We start from the raw sequence: 16,035 nt of genomic DNA, 5'->3' as shown, positions 1-16,035 counted from the left end.
CCTTCTTCCCTTCCTTAAAGAGGTACAGGTGTCTTCAGGAAGGTGTCTTCTCAAAGCTTTTATTCCCTTCCCCCATAGTCATTACAATTGGATTACATTCGATTTCATTTGTTATTGAGTTTTACATTTATCAAGGGGGATGTTTTTCTGGTTCTGCCCACTTCTCTCTTCACCTGGTCACACACATCTCAGGATTCTTCCTGTTCTTCAATTATTACACTGATATTACAGTAATATTCAATCACACAAATTACTACAATTTAACTGTTATTTGTTCTTAATTTTTGGCTACTGCAAAAAGATCTTGGTACACACTAGACTTTTCTTTGTGTCTTTGACTTCTGGGGTAGATATACTCACCAGTAGGATTTCTGACCATGTTAGCCATTTTCTTGGAGTGATTCCAAATTACTTTCCAGAATCCTTGTACCAATTCCTTGTTCTACCAACATTATGTGTGTATGTCTGGTTTTTCCTAGTTCCTCCAACAATGACTCTTTTATCATCTTTGCCAGGCTGCTGAGCGTGAAGTGAAACCTCAGATTTCTTTTGATTTGCATGTCTGTGATTGGAGATTTGGAGTCATTTTTCTTGTGGTTGTTAACAGTTTGAATATATCTTTTGACATGTGTCTGTTCATATTTTATGACCACTTATCCAATGGGAAATACTTATTGGTTGTATATTTTTGTTAGTTCCCTCTGCATGTTGGGATGTAAAATCCTTATTAGAAATGTTTGATGCAGATTTCCCCTTCTGAGAATTCTAGGTGTCTTTCGTTTACACAAAAGCTTCATTAAACTGTGATGTTAGATTTTATTTTTTTGTGTCTAGTGAATAGGATTTTTTTTTTAATATACTCATCTGTTGACCTGACATCAAACTCATTCAAAACTTTTTTTCCTATAATGAAATGCCTGAATTTTTTTTTTCAGTTGATTGGATGATTTGATTCCTAGTGTAAATAAGGCTGAATCAACACTGATAGTGAAGCAGAGCTCTCATCTGGTTTTTTTTTTAAAAAAGATCACTCTTGCGTAACCCAGGGCAAGCCACTTAACCTTAATTGCCTAGCCAAAAAAGAAAAGAAAAAAGGTCACTCAATTAACAGGCATTTATTTTATGTCCTCAAGGATGAGCACCTGCCCCAAGGTCAGATCCCTGCAGAATGTTGAACATCAAAAGAGGGAGAGTAGAGGCAGCTAGAAGGCACGGTACATAAAGCTACATCCCTGGAGTCAGTAGAACCTGATTTTAAATCTGGCCTTAGACACTTAACGCGTCCTAACTGTGTGACCCTGAGCAAGTCACTTGACCTCATTGCCTCATACACACAAAAATAAAAGAGGAGGAAGAGTAAAAACAAGAGGGATATTGTAACTCATCTTTTGTCATTTACATCATATTTTTCTTACAACATTCCTGTTAGAGTCTGATTCTTTTTGTACAGCAAAATAACGGTTTGGTCATGTATACTTATTGTGTATCTAATTTATATTTTAATATAAAAAAAAACAACATTCCTGTTAGGCAGGCAGTAAGTACAGTTTTTGCCTCCATTTTATGGATGAGAAAATAGAGTTCCAAAGTAAGGTAGTCTAGGGCAGTGGAAAGTGCACTGGATTGAGAGTCAATTGATAGACGTCTTAGTGCTATGACTTTCCTTACTGATTGCTAGTTTTACAGGAGGGAGAGAGGCATGGAGGGAGGAAGGAAGGAAGGGAGGGAGGGAGAAAGGAAGGGAGGGAGGGAAGGAAGAGGCCATAAAATCCAACTCTCTTCCCTGTGCATTATACTTCAAATAGAAATGGCTGCCTTTTCTACTCAAGAGGCAGTTCCAAGTATAAACTTTTCTGGACATAAAATAGGCAGGTCACCATTTCAGCTTCCCAGACCCATAGATTTCAAACAAACATCACAGAGTTTAGAAATCTTGCTCTAGTCTAGGAGGTCTTAATCTGGCATCTGTGAACTTTTTTTTTTAATGTTTTGTTAATTGTAGGTTTTATTATTATAAATTATCTTTGTAATCCCCTACATTTTATGCATTAAAATTCTGAGAAGAGATTCATAACCTTTATTAGACTGTGAAAAGGTTCAGAATACAGTCCAACCACTCCATTGTATAAATAGATTAACTGAGAATTTTTAAAAACTGACTTGAAAATCAAAAGTTTAGGTCAACTGTTATAAGCCATTATGAATGACGTGATAATAGATATCACTGCGTAATGGAGAGCAAACCTCAAAATTCAGGGGTATCTGCTATCTACTGGCTTCATGATGCTAAGTCCTTAATGTCATAAGGAAACTCTGAACAAGTGCATAGAAGATGGTGACCTATAAATCAATGAAATAATAGATCTGGCTATAGAAAAAGTAAAATAACAAAAATCAAAAAATAACAAACCAAAAAAAAAAAAAAAAAAAAAAAGCTAAATCCCAAGCTTGAAGTCAACAATGAGCACTTATTAAGCTCTATAAAGTGCAGGAGGGCAACTGTGCTAAAGCCCTGGGGATACAGATGAAGGGCAAAAAAAAAGCTAGTTTCAATTCCCGTTTCAGAAAACCTGTTAAGTTCAGATAGCAGATCAGAGCACTCCACAAATTTTAATGCATGCATTTCAGTGCTATTTTGATGTGATAGCCTTAAAATACAGATTTAAGGTTTATAGACTATTTCTTTCCCTTCAGACGATTATGATTATTGTGAGATAGGTTTCCACAGCTTACAATTGAGAACATTTTAGCTCTATTTAAAGCGACCTTGACCCAAGGTCACACAGCAAGTAACTCACCATTGCTCAACCCAACTCTTCTCAGGCTGCTTATTGCTAATGCTAGTTTCTAGCTTCTATTTCGGGGACGGGGACGTGGGAATGGTGAAAATGAGGGATGGAGGTCAGCAGGAAGGTTTGGGGCTGACAACTTGTTTTGCATTCACCCTCCCCCACACCTTTGATTTAGCTAAGTTTCAAATAAAGCCTATTAACTTCCTTGTTCTTTTTCATAAAAGAACCAGCAGGGCCTGACTAACGGGGTCTATTATTTCTTCCCTTCCCTTGCAAACATCCCACCCACCCCCAGTCACAGAAGACCCCCCAGTTAGCTTGGATTTCTGAGTCCAAGGACTCTCCCATCAGCTTTCCCAGAGATCAACCAGTAAATCACAAAACAGATCGATTATAAAGATTTATTTCCATTTCCAGCATGTAGGCCATTTCTACATGCTGTCCAATGACAGCTTTGAACGCTGATTACAAATTCCAGGCCCTCCATATCAGGCAACATCGAGATCCTTTTAGGAGAATAACAGACATTGATCTCCCCTCCCCTTTCCCCAATGATCCCACCCTCAAAACACAGAAAGCCCCACCCCTAAAATATAATTTGTACAGTGGCCTTTCCTGGAAAGGCTTCCGATAAATACATCCATCATAAAAACAATACCAGTTGTTACTTTTTTCCTATGAGGATATGCACGGGTACTGCCTTTACAAAAGGCGTCACTAGTTCATCTGCCCCCACAGCCTGCTTGAAATTGGCACATGCCCTGAAGGATGCCCTCTCCCGTGGGTCCCTGTGGGGATGCAGCATCCCCCAGCGTGTGATAACAAAATTCTAGGACCCCTCTGGTGCCACAATGTGGACAAATTTGAAGTTACTCGGGCTGGGGTGCAGACCAACACATTGCAACCTTAATAAATCAGGTTAGATAATATGGAGCCCTCTTCACTGAAGATTGGCCAACAGTCCTCAGGGAACATAACTTTCCATCCTTTTAGAATGGCCCTCTCTCTGGTCCAGCAGGCTGGACCAGGAGAATCAATATCCTTCAATGAGAAGGGGAGAACAAAAATGGAGCACTTAGTGCTCTGTAAAAGAAAGGGAGAAAGCATTTTGCTCTACATTCTAGAGGAGCCAGAGACTTGGAAAGCAAGTCCGGATTTTCCTCTGGATCAGATAAGCATGGGTCCCCCCGGCATTCAGAGTCCTCACGGTCCTACCAAGGCCGCCAGAGGTTACTGCCAGAAGGCGACTGTCCGGATGCTGGCTTGGTCAAGGTAGCAGGGGACAGGGGAGAGGAGGAAGGCGGTTTCAAGTCTGGAATCGTGGCCAGGGAGGCCTGCGGCCTCTGGAAGTGATAAAGCAGCTTCATCTGCGTGTCCGTGTTGGCCGAGTGCAGAGTCAAGAACTGAACCGCTTCTTTGAGGCACCAAGAGTAGCCTTCGCTGTAGTCTTGTTGCAGGCTCTTGGGGCAGGATGCAAAAGCTGCAGGGGGAAGGAGGAGGAGGTCGGATCAGAAATCCGTTCAGACCATCCCCAAGGGAACCCGAAAATCCCCAACTCGGGGGATCGGACATCGGGGGATTAACCCGCCCCAAGAACTCACCTTTGCTGTGCTTCAGGTAACTAACGGTCATCTCCAGGATGTCAGCCTTCTCCAGCTTGGAGTTGGGCTGGTGTCTCTGGAACTCCTTCTCCAGGAGGAGTTTCAGCTGCTCGATGCTGCTGTTGATGCGGTCCCGGCGCATCTTCTCCACCACCGGCTTCCTCAGCTGTGGAGGGAGAGAGGGGGGAAAAGAAACGGAAAATTAAGCGGATCCGTTGCCATCCCCAAAGCGGGGCCATCCCCTCGCCTCCTCCCCGGAGCCGCCGCGGATATACTTACTCTGTTTTTCTCTTTGGGAGTGAGGATATCCAGAGAAATCGCGTTGGGAGCCATGGCTGGAGGAAGGCTGCAGGGGCCAGCGGCCGAGGAGATTTCGGTTGGGAGTTGGAGCTGCTGGCGGATGCTGGCTCGGAACGCGGGCTCCTCTATTTATATGCCCAGGGCTGCATACAAATGCATGGGGCCAGCGATCTTCCGAGGTTCCCACACTCCCTGGCCAATCCAGGCCTTCCGCAGGACAAAAGAGAGAGCATCTATTACTGTATGGTAAATTGGTTGTGAATTGCCTGGGGAGTAATGACTGCTCCCAGAGGAGCAGGTGGACTGGGGAGGCCGCCGGACAATAGAACTCGGCTTTGGCGGGATGGGCAGGGACTGTGGGAAAGCGTGGGCCATCATTTTAATTACCGCCGGGCCCCAAGTTGGGAGCTGAACATCTCAATATGTCGCCTTTTCCCAGGCCTGGGGAAGCTGCGGTGGAGAAGGTTGAAGGGAGGGGAGATGGGAGGGGGAGCAGGAAGGAGTAGCTTCCCCCTCCCCTCCCCCCTTCTTAATTCCCTAGCCACCCACTTACTTTAAAAAAAAAAAAAAAAAAAAGCAAAGTGTGTGTGTGGAGGGGAGGAGGGGAGGGTTAAGCCGATGAAGCCCATCTTTCATTTGGACATGAAACACTCTGACATTAACCCAGGAATCCTGAATAGCGGATTGTCCACACTATCTCTGGGCTTCCTTTCTCTGATTACTTGGGGTGAGGGCCGGACTATTTAGCAGCGGGGAGACAGGATCCGTAGGAAAAGATTGCTGCTTTTTCACTCCTTATCTGCCCTAGGGGGCTCGCTGGCAGTGGTCCCGTTTTTATAGGATCATATTGAGAAGTGGCAAGAATCTTAGTGGCTAGTTAGCTAGCCACCTCTTCATTTTACAGGGGAGGAGACTGAGACCTAGAGAGAAGTGACTTGTTTAAGGTCACACAGATGCCGAAGTTCTAAGGTTCATCTTTCGGTTTTGTTTTATTTTGGTTTTTTGTTTTGTTTTTTAACTCTTTTTCTGCCGGGGAGGAAAGCAGGGTTAAGTGATTTGCCCAGAGAGCCACACAGCCAGTCAGTGTCAGCCGAGTTCAAATTCAGCTCGAGCCCTTCTGACTCCAGAGCTGGTACTCTATCCACTATTCAACTCTAGCTGCCCCTAAGATAATGTTTTTTAAATCAAGCTTTTTATTTTCAAGACATATGCACGGATAATTTGACATTGACCCTTGCATTGCCTTGTGTTTCCGATTTTCTCTTCCTTCCCCCCACCTTCTCCCCTAGATGGCAAGCAATTCAATATATTAAACATGTTAAAATATAGGTTAAATCCAATATATATAAACATTTATACAATTCTCTTGCTGCACAAGAGAAATCAGATCAAAAAAAAAAAAAAAAGAAAGTAAATGAGTAAGAAAACAAAATACAAGCGAACAACAACAAAAGGAGTCCGAATGTTATGTTGTGATTCATATTTGGTTCCTACAGTCCTCTCTCTGGGTATAGATGGCTCTCTTCATCACAAAATCATTGGAACTGGCATCAATCATAAGATAATGTTTTAAAATAATTGAAGGAATAATTGAACCTCTAATTTTAGTTAGAGGTTAGTGAAAATAAAGATGTATTTTTTCCCCTCTAAGTTATAGACCTGCTGAAGTCTACTCTTAATTAAGAAACTCCCACCACCACACTTTTTAAATGAGTTTCCAGAGTGATGCATAAGTCACCCATTCCCTCCTCAAATGCCCCTACCCACTCTACAAAATGGTCACTCTCGATTTTGAGATATCCTAGTCTAAGAGGCTGTTCCTCTGTCCCCCACTTTCTTTATCACCCTAGGCTTACAGTAGTCCATTCTATAACACTGTAGTGCTCAACTTTGTAGAGAGGTCTTCTATGGCTCCCTATTATAGTATAAAATACACAGTGCCTCTATCTGGTTCTCAAACCCCACCATTTGATAGTGAACAAACCTTCCAGAATAATTACATATTATGCCATCTCCTGAGTATGATGTTCCAACCAAAAATTTGATTCTATTTGCTATTAGCATAAGACATATTATTTCCCACCTCTAGACCTTTTCATGAGCTGTTCCTCACACCTGGAATTTTAGTCATTTTTTCAGTCCTCTGATTCTTCCTCTTTGGGACTCCATTTGAAGTTTTCTTGGCAGAGATACTGGAGTGGTTTGCCATTTCCTTCTCCAGCTCATTTTACAGATGAGGAAACTAAGGCACACAGGGTAAGTTGACTTGTTCAGGGTCACACAGCCAGATGTGAGGCCAGATTTGAACTCAGCAAGGTGAGTCCTGACTTTAGGCTCAGCCCCATCCACTGATATCACCCAGAAACTTTTCTCTATCCATCCTTTCCTCTTAGAATCCCTGACATTTAGAGATTAAAGACTTCAAGTAAAGAGTTCAAGTACTATTCCTATGGGACTGTTTTCTTTATCCCCCTCAGGTATTAGTGATGAACAAACCCCTTTACTTTTAATTTATTTTTCTACATTTCATATATTTATTGTCCTTCCCCTTCCCCAGTAGAAAAGACTGAACGACAACTCTCCTTTTTGAAGGGTAGGAATTTTTGTTTTAATCTGTACCTAGCATAATGCCTGGTATACATTAGATGCTTAACAAGTGCTCTCAAAATTGAATTAGTCAGCAAATATCCCCAAAAGCTTGGCTACCTCTGCTTTCATGGGAAGGCTGTAATAGGCTACTGGTGACTGTAAGACTATTTCCTAAGCCTAAAAGAAAGACAACTTTGCTCTTGGTTCTCTTTCTTTTGGTCCATTGCTCTCCCTCTCCTAAACTCTGGGATAGAATTCTAGCTACCGCCTGATCTGAGAGGGATCCCAGGAAGCTCCCAGGTGTCCCAGCTTTGTCTCTTAGAGTCAAAGTTAGAGTTTTGTTTCCCCTTTACCAAGGAGTTCACATACCAGCTGGCCCAATCCTAGGTGAACCATGGTCTAAAAGCAGACCAAGGCAAAGATAGCTCAAATCTCTTTGAAACAAATTCAAAGGGGATAAAAGGGGGAAAGGGGTCCTATTCCTCAATCAGAACCTGACCTCAAACTCCAGCCAGGGATCTAATTGTGATGACAAACCATCTCCATCTTCCAACCTGCTGACTGACCCTTTACCCTGTCCAGAGGTTGATCCTCCTTTATCCCCCACTGCATAGTTGCAAACTCAGGCTGACTTCCTTATGGTGACTCATAGAATGAGCCTTAATTCTGTCCCTGCAAGTCAATTCTTCCTCCCTGGGATGTCAATGTGAAGACACTAGGTGATAAAGTGTGAATTACTCTGTCTGCTAAAGTAAAAAAAAAATCCCAATTTTTTCAGTTGGAAACAGAAGAAATCATCCCAACACATTAGGAAATTGAGTCTCAGAAAGAACAAATGGCTTACCTAAGATCGCACAAAGTAATAGACTTCAGAGCTCCTACCTCAAAGCCTTAACTCAGTTCTCTTCCTTCTGTGCTATATTAAGTTCCATCTTTGGGGTGATCTTTGCAGTGGAAGAAACAATGGTAATTTATTGAGTTTAGAAAGTGAGATGCCCACCCACATCTACATCATTTGTCACTTTTGTTGATAAGCCTGGGTGCTCTTCCAAACCCTACTAAGAAAGTGAATTCAAACAGAAGGAAGAGTAGCTACAGTGAGAGTTTTAAGATTCTTGGGAGGCAGTTCAGATCTACATTTTTTTTAATTGTTTAGATCTTCATTCTTCATTCTTCCCTCCCTCTTCCCTCTTCCGCCCCCAATTAAGAGGATTGAATCTATGTTCATATGCCAAGTCACTTTTTTAAAATTTTTGGTCCTCAGTTTTCTTATTTATAAAATTTGGAAGAGACAGCCCGGGGGTCCCTGCAGCACCAGAGCTAAATTTCTCTCATCCTCCTGGGGCAAAACTCCAATGACTTCATGTTTTTCCTTCCACCCATTTCTATCTGTAGGGAGCTGGGGCCCATGACATCATGAGTTATTAGGGGAAAAGTTTAGAAGTAAAAGGAGCCTTTGAGGTGATCTAATCCATCCCTCTCACTTTACAAATGAGGAAACTGAGATCCAGAGGCAATGGATCTGGCCCCAAATCACAAGTTGGGATGGGAAGTCAGGTCCTCTGCTGCCCTTCTCAGCTCCATCAGGTTGAGCTCAATGATCTCTAAACTCTTCCTCAAGATGATGTTCTGCCATTTTTGTGTTTTGAATCCATGGTGCTTAAATAGAGAGTATAGGGGTGGCTTTGTTCATCCTACTGCCATTTAAACCCAGATCTGAAGTTCGAGGTCCCAACCCATTTTTTAATTAAAAAGTAGTTGAGAGGATGGGAATCCCTTAGTAACACTGGCCACAGTGATAGCTTTTTTAAAAAATTTCTATAAGCTTTTAAAGTTTATGTGACCCTGGACATCTAGGTATATAAAATAAGCATACAAATCAAACATTTTGATGGATTTGGCTCTTTTCACCATGATTCAGATGATTCAGACCATTTTAGTACTTGTGATGGAGAGAGCCATCTACATCCAGGAAGAAGACTATAGGCATTGAATATGGATCACAACATAGTATTTTCACCTTATTAGTTGTTTGTTTGCTTGATTTTTTCTCTCATTTCCCCCCCTTTTTTGTCTGATTTTTCTTGTGCAGCATGATAATGCTAGAAATATATATAGAAGAATTACACATGTTTAACTTATATTGGATTCCTTGTTGTCTAGGGCAGAGGGTCAAGGGAAGAGAAAAAAAAATTGGAACACAAGGTTTTGCAAGGGTGAATTTTAAAAACTATCTTTGCATATATTTTGAAAATAAAAAGCTATTAAATAAAAAAACAAAACATTTGTTGATAATAGTCATAATTTCATGACTCCCACATTCAGTTATGAGACTCCATATGGAGAGCCAAATTACAGTTTAAGAAGCTGGGCTATAGGGCATTCATGGGTTGACTCCTTCAGTCACCTAGCCCATAGAGACCCAGCAAGATAAGAAATGCATCTTCCTTCCAATGCCAAATTCCCATCCAAATTGCCACTTTGCCTCTTGCTCCCCTTGGTATCTATTATTGTTATTATCAGAATGGACAAGATGTCTCTTCCAACTCTCAAAGTGGATTCTCTGTTTATCCAGAAACCTTAATTAGCTAGAAGGATGTGTGTGTGAGTGTTTGTGAATAAGTGTGTGAGTGTGAGTGTGAGTGTAGGAATCTAGGTGGTGCACTGGGATAGAACATTGGGCTTGGAATAAGGAAGACTCATCTTCATGAGTTCTAATCCAGCTTCAGACACTTACTAGCTATATGAACTTGGACTAGTCACTTAACCCTGTTTGCCTCAGTTTCCTCATTTATAAAATGGGCTGGAGAAAGAAATGATGTATTATATCTACTAAGAAAACCCTAAATGGAGTTACAAAGAGGTGACCATGATTGAACAACAAGTATGAAAGGGGAAGGAAATAAGTATTTATATGCCACTTACTATATGCCAGGCATTGTGCTAAGAGCTTTACAAATATATTATCTTCAGCACAAATCCTCCTCACAACAACTCCATGAGGTAGGTGGTTATTATTCCCATTTTACAGTTAAGGAAAATGAGGCAAACAGAAGTTAAATATATCCAGTGTGTTCAGGGTAGCATAGCTAGACATCCCTGAAGCTGAATTTGAATTCAGGTCTCGATGATTCCAGATCTAGCACTCTATTCAATACGTTCCCTACATAGGTCTGGAAAACCCTAAAGGACAGTGAAAATATATTGTTAATAATCATAATATCATAGATTTGGAAATGGAAGGGTCCTTAAGATCTTTGGATGCAACCTCCCATTTTACAGATGGAGAAACTGAGCGCCAGAAAAATGTGCTATTTAGAATCATACAGCTAGATAAGTAGCTGAAGCAGGTTTGAATCCAGGTCTTCTACCTTATATGTCTGGGGCTCTTAACTAATTACATATAGATATAAATATACACATACATACATATATACATGTACACTCATGCATATTATATATATTTTTTCATATATTGGATATATTTTTAATTGATAACTATATTTTTAATTGATTTCTTTTGTAATTCTTTGCATTTATTTTCTGCCTTTAGAAAACATGATTCTGTGAAAGAGTCCATATTCTTCACCACACTACTAAAGGGGTCAGTGCTACACAGAAAGTTCAAAATGTAATGTTAAATTCTTGCTTTATCACTATATTCCCTGCTGGCTCTCAATAGTAAGAACTCAAACTGACTTAATGAGTTAAAGTTTAAAAAGCATCAATCCTATAATATAGATTTATAAACTTTATGATTCTCATTTTGAAAATAAGGAAACAGAACAGTTAAATGATTTATTCAAAACATACACAATTAGCCAGGATTCTAAGCTAAGTCTCCTGCCTTAGAGCCAAGTACCCTTTCTGCTCTATCACATTTTGTATTTTAAAAAATATTAATTTAAATATTAATAGATCAAATTTTCAGAGCACTTTAAGATTTGCCAAATGCTTTCTGGCTAATTGGATAGTCTGGCTTAGCTCTCTGACTTGGAGCATTAACTAATGGGCTAGGCAATGGTGTAGGAGCAAATTGGATTTGGAGGGAGGAAAGATCTGGTTTTGCAACCTACCTTTGACATGGTTTAGCTCTATGATCATGGACGAGTCATTTATAGAGTCAAAACTATTGAAATTAGAAGGGACCACCTCGGTCCGATCCCATTGCTTTCCACATCTACTGATACAGTGATTTTCCAGCCTCTCTTGGAAGACTCTTAAGAAAGAAGAACTCATTCCACTTTTGGCCAGTACTGATCATTACAAAGGTCTTCCTGACATCAAGCCTCAGTTTCCCTTTTTGCTGTTTCTGCTCACTGCTTCCGATTTTTCCCTCTGAGACTAAACAGAAGCAGACTAATCTCTCTTTCACATATGAGCTCTTTAATTATTGGAACATTACTTTCATATTCCTCTCGAGTCTTTATTTCCCAGTTCCTGCTACCTATCAGATTTCACTATTCTTCTCAGTGTTCTCATCTGTAAAATGTGGCAATTATGTTTACAATCACCCTGCTCAGGATTGACTCAAATTACAGACCTTGAAACTTTAGGAAAGTCAGTTATTATAACAATCTTCTCTTTAAATGGACAAAGGACCAATAGTTTCTCAAAGTACAACGGTGATGGAGTCAGCTAATACCAGCTAAGAGTTAAATTTTCAGTGTGAACATTGACACCTAGGAAACAACAAACACTGATTGTCCAAACCTAAGAAAGTGAGGAAGAAAATGTTAATAATTGAGATAAGCTTTAAAATTGTGTCCTACTTTTTTGGGGGTGGCTCAGTCCTGCTTTCTGGAGACAGAACTCTCAGGGCCCAGCACTGCTTCTGCCCAGGATCCCTCAACATCTCTACTACAGCTCGTGGGCATGACAATAGGTGTTGACAGGAGACTGAATGTGGATCAAAGCACAGTATTATCACCTTTTTGATGTTGTTGTTTGTTTGTCTTTTTCTCTCTCGTGTTTTTCCCCCCTTTTGATCTGATTTTTCTAGCACAGCATGATAAATATGGAAATATATTGGAGGAATTGCACGTTTAACCTATATTGGATTGCTTGATGTTTGGAGGGGAGGAAAAAAATTGGAAAACAAGATTTTGCAAAAATGAATGTTGAAAGCTGTCTTTGCATGCATTTGGGAAAATAAAAATCTATTATAAAATTTTAATGAAAAAAATAAAAAAATCATAATCAGGACAGAGAGAGAGAGAGAGAGAGAGAGAGAGAGAGAGAGAGAAGGGAGGGAGAGAGAGAGAGAGAAGGGAGGGAGAGAGAGAGAGAGAGAATGGAATGTTGACAGTTACAGCCTTGGTATAAAGCCCAGCATGAGCTTGGGTGTCTTTATGAATTAGCAAAGAGAGATTAAGGCAAACAGAAGTATAATTTCCATGGTAATTCTTCCAGTAAAGCTCTCCTCTGATGATGATATTTCATCATGATGTGGGTACTCAAAGGCTGTGCCAGGGACAACAAGATATCCAGCTCTGTTTTGGCAAGTCTTGGGATTATAGAATCATATAACTCCAAAGCTGGAAAGAAATCTGGGGGCCATCTGCTGCAACTCTCTCTTTTTACAGATGGAGAAAGTGAGGCACAGGGAAGGGAAGGGACTTGCCTCACATAGAGAATCATAGATCTAGACTTGAGAGATATCTCAGAGGTCATGTAATCCACCCCACCCCAAAGTGAGGCATCAAAGACTTGCCCAAGATCACACAGGCAGTATCTCACATTTGCTAAGTGCTTTACAAATATCACCTCATAAAATTGGGAACACAGGGTCTTACAAAAATGAATATTGGAGAGTATCTTTAGACATGTTTGGAAAAATGAAATACTATTAAAAATTTAAAAAAACATAAATATTTGATCCTCCCCCAAGCCCTTCAAAGCAAATGCTGTTATCATCCCTATTTTATAGTTGAGAAATCTAAGAAAAACAGAGGTGAAGTGACTTGCCCAGAATCACCCCTCTAGTAAGTGTCCAAGGTTGGATTTGGACTCAGGTCATCCCGATGCTAGCTCCAGTGCTCTGTGCAATATGGTGCCACCTAATTGCCTCTAACTGGTTCCGTGCTATTGTCACCTGTGCTTCATGGATAGAGCCTTAGATTTGGAGTTAGGAAGAGCTACATTCAAATCCTGCTATTACTAACTGTGTGAAAGTTAATTTCTCCAGTTTCTCCCCCTATTGAAGTGAGGAAATTGAATTAAAAGGTGACCCTTCCAGCTTTAAATCTATAATCAAATGAGATGGAGGATGGGAAATTGTTTCGGAAAGATAGGTAGACAAATAATGTATGTATGTATGTATGTATATATATAACCACACACATATATACATACAGTGTAGTATGTTTGTATGTTTGTGCATTTTGGTATTTATTTGAATTTGAGCCATCTTCACACATTTGTCGTTCCCTATAAGCCTAGTTGTTTAGCTAACTAGAATGGGATCCTATCTTGGTGAAGGAAGGAACCCAGTAGGTCACCAAGTCCAAATCACTTCATTTTTCAGAGAAAGAAATTGTAGGCAAATATCTCCCTCAAAGTTACTCAGAAGATGATGGAAGCACAGAGGTAGAGCTAGAAGGGACCTCAAAAAGGCATTAAATCCAAACCTTTGCATTTTATAGATGAGAAGGGAAGGGACTTGTTTTAGGTTACATAGGTGGCATGGTGCAGTGGATAGGGCATTGGACTTGGAGAAAGGAAGGAAGGAAGGAAGGAAGGAAGGAAGGAAGGAAGGAAGGAAGGAAGGAAGGAAGGAAGAAGGAGGGAGGGAGAGAAAGAGGGAAGAAGGGAAGGAGGAAAGGAGGGAGGGAGGAAGGGAGGAAGGAAGAAGGAAGAAGGAAGGAAGGCAAAGAGGGAGAGAAGAAGAAAAGGAAGGAAGGGAAAAAGGAAGTTGTAAAACACCTACTATGTGTTGAACACAGTTCTAAGAGTTTTACAAATAGCTCATGATTCTCACAACAACCTTTCAAGGTAGCTATTTCTATTTTACAGATGAGGGAACTGAGATAGAGTGACTTATCCGTAATCACACACCTAGTAAATGTCTGATGATGCATTTGTAGCCTGGTCTCAGTCTAGGGATGCTTGTATTTTTTTGGTTACATTGATCCTTTGGGCAGTGCTTGCTGAAAACCAAGGTTCCCTTCCCAGAATATTGCTTTTGAATGTGTAAAATAAAATACAGAGTATTACAAAGGAAATCAATTATATCAAAATAAAGATACAATTTTTTTTCTCATCCAAATTGGAACCCCTTGGGGATCTGTTTAAAACAAAACAAAGTAGTTTTAAAGAACCCCTGTATTTGACCCAATAGTTATATGACTTTGAGAAACTTAGTGCCTCAGTTTCCTTCTCTCTAAAATGTAAAATGACTTTACTGTCCTGACCCCGAGGCAGGGCCCAGCCGTTTGCTATCAGCTCCCAGAAGCTCCTCTCCGGGCTGAGCCCGTGGGACACCTGAGAGGGTCTCCCTAGGTGTAGCCTAGGTGATGGCGTCCAGGTGTGCTGAGGATTAAGGGCCCGGCGCCCGGCTTGTCCAGGTGATCGCAGCAGGAGGCGGCTGGGTGGGAGAGGGGAGGTGGGAGGCGTCCTTGGGGGCGGGAGGGGATGAGGGAAGCTTTGATCCAATTTTCCGATCTGAGAAATATGAAATGAATGGGCTTCCATCCTGCCAGGCTTCCGCGGCCACAAAGGCAGGAGGAATCCGGGAGGGCCGGCCGGGCCCCCGGGATGAAAGGCATTTTCTCTTTCTCCTGAGCGCTGGCCAGATGGTAGCTCCGGCATTAGCTTTCAGGCTCGGAGCCTCCCAGGCACACTTCCATTGTTGACAGTTTAACACGGTGAATGGGGCTGAAGTGTGGGAAACTCGAAAAACTCCGGGCTCACACCATCTGATGTGAATAGTCAACCAGGCGGGCCGCCTTGCGTGGCGGGCTCAAACAGACCTCTGGGGTTACTAACGCCAAGCTCCCATGTGAGGGGGAGGGAGAGGGAGAGCGGCACAAGGAAGGGGGAAGAATTGGAGGGAAAAGGGAGAAGTGGAGAGGGAGAGGATTGGAGGGAGACCGAGAAAAGGGAAAGGCAAAGGAAGGGAGAGAGACGCCGAGAGGGAGAAATAGGAGAAGCCCTGGGGATGGCCAAGAAAAGGAGGAAGAAAGAAAGAGACAGAGACGGAAAAAGAGCAAGGGGAGAGGTGAAGGGGATAATAGGAGTGGGACAGAGAGGGGGAGAATTAGGAAGGGAGGGAAGAAAACAGAGACATGGCAAATGGGGAGGAAACAGGGAGGAAAGAATCAAGAAAAAAAGATGAGAGAAAATTAGAAGAGAGGGGAACAGAGACAGAGATAGAGAAATAGCGACAGAGAGTGACACACAGAAATAGAGAGACAGAGACAGAGAGTCAGAGACAGAGACAGGAACAGAAAGTAATACACACAGAGAGAGAGACATACACAGAGATAGAGACAGAGAGGGACATACACAGAAATGGAGAGACAGAGACAGAGAGAGAGAAACAGAGACAGAATGACATACAGAAATAGAAAGACAGAGACAGAGTCAGAGACAGAGACAGGAACAAAGTAACACATGGAGAGAGACAGAGAGTGAACCAGAAATAGACAGAGACAGAGAGTCAGAGAGAGACAGGAACAGAAAGTAACACACACACAGAGAGACATACACAGAGATAGAGAGATAGACAGAGAGTGACACACAGAAATAGAGAC

The 16,035-nt window shown here is 41.5% G+C and overlaps 1 protein-coding gene across 1 annotated transcript; it reads right to left on the bottom strand.

Annotated features, from left to right (window-relative positions):
- Positions 1-3,185: 3,185 nt before the first annotated feature.
- On the bottom strand, positions 3,186-5,162 carry LOC100933566 (transcription factor HES-5). Its single transcript, XM_031962989.1, has 3 exons — positions 4,673-5,162; positions 4,394-4,559; positions 3,186-4,272 (listed from the first exon to the last, which is right to left on the bottom strand). The coding sequence occupies exons 1-3, from the start codon at positions 4,724-4,726 to the stop codon at positions 4,004-4,006; spliced, it is 489 nt and encodes a 162-aa protein (XP_031818849.1). The 5' UTR covers positions 4,727-5,162; the 3' UTR covers positions 3,186-4,003.
- Positions 5,163-16,035: the final 10,873 nt, after the last annotated feature.

This window comes from Sarcophilus harrisii, chromosome 3, assembly GCF_902635505.1.
Source record: "Sarcophilus harrisii chromosome 3, mSarHar1.11, whole genome shotgun sequence".
NCBI classification, from domain to species: domain Eukaryota; kingdom Metazoa; phylum Chordata; class Mammalia; order Dasyuromorphia; family Dasyuridae; genus Sarcophilus; species Sarcophilus harrisii.
Note: the sequence above shows the minus strand (reverse complement) of the source record. Positions and strands in the feature narration are given on the sequence as shown.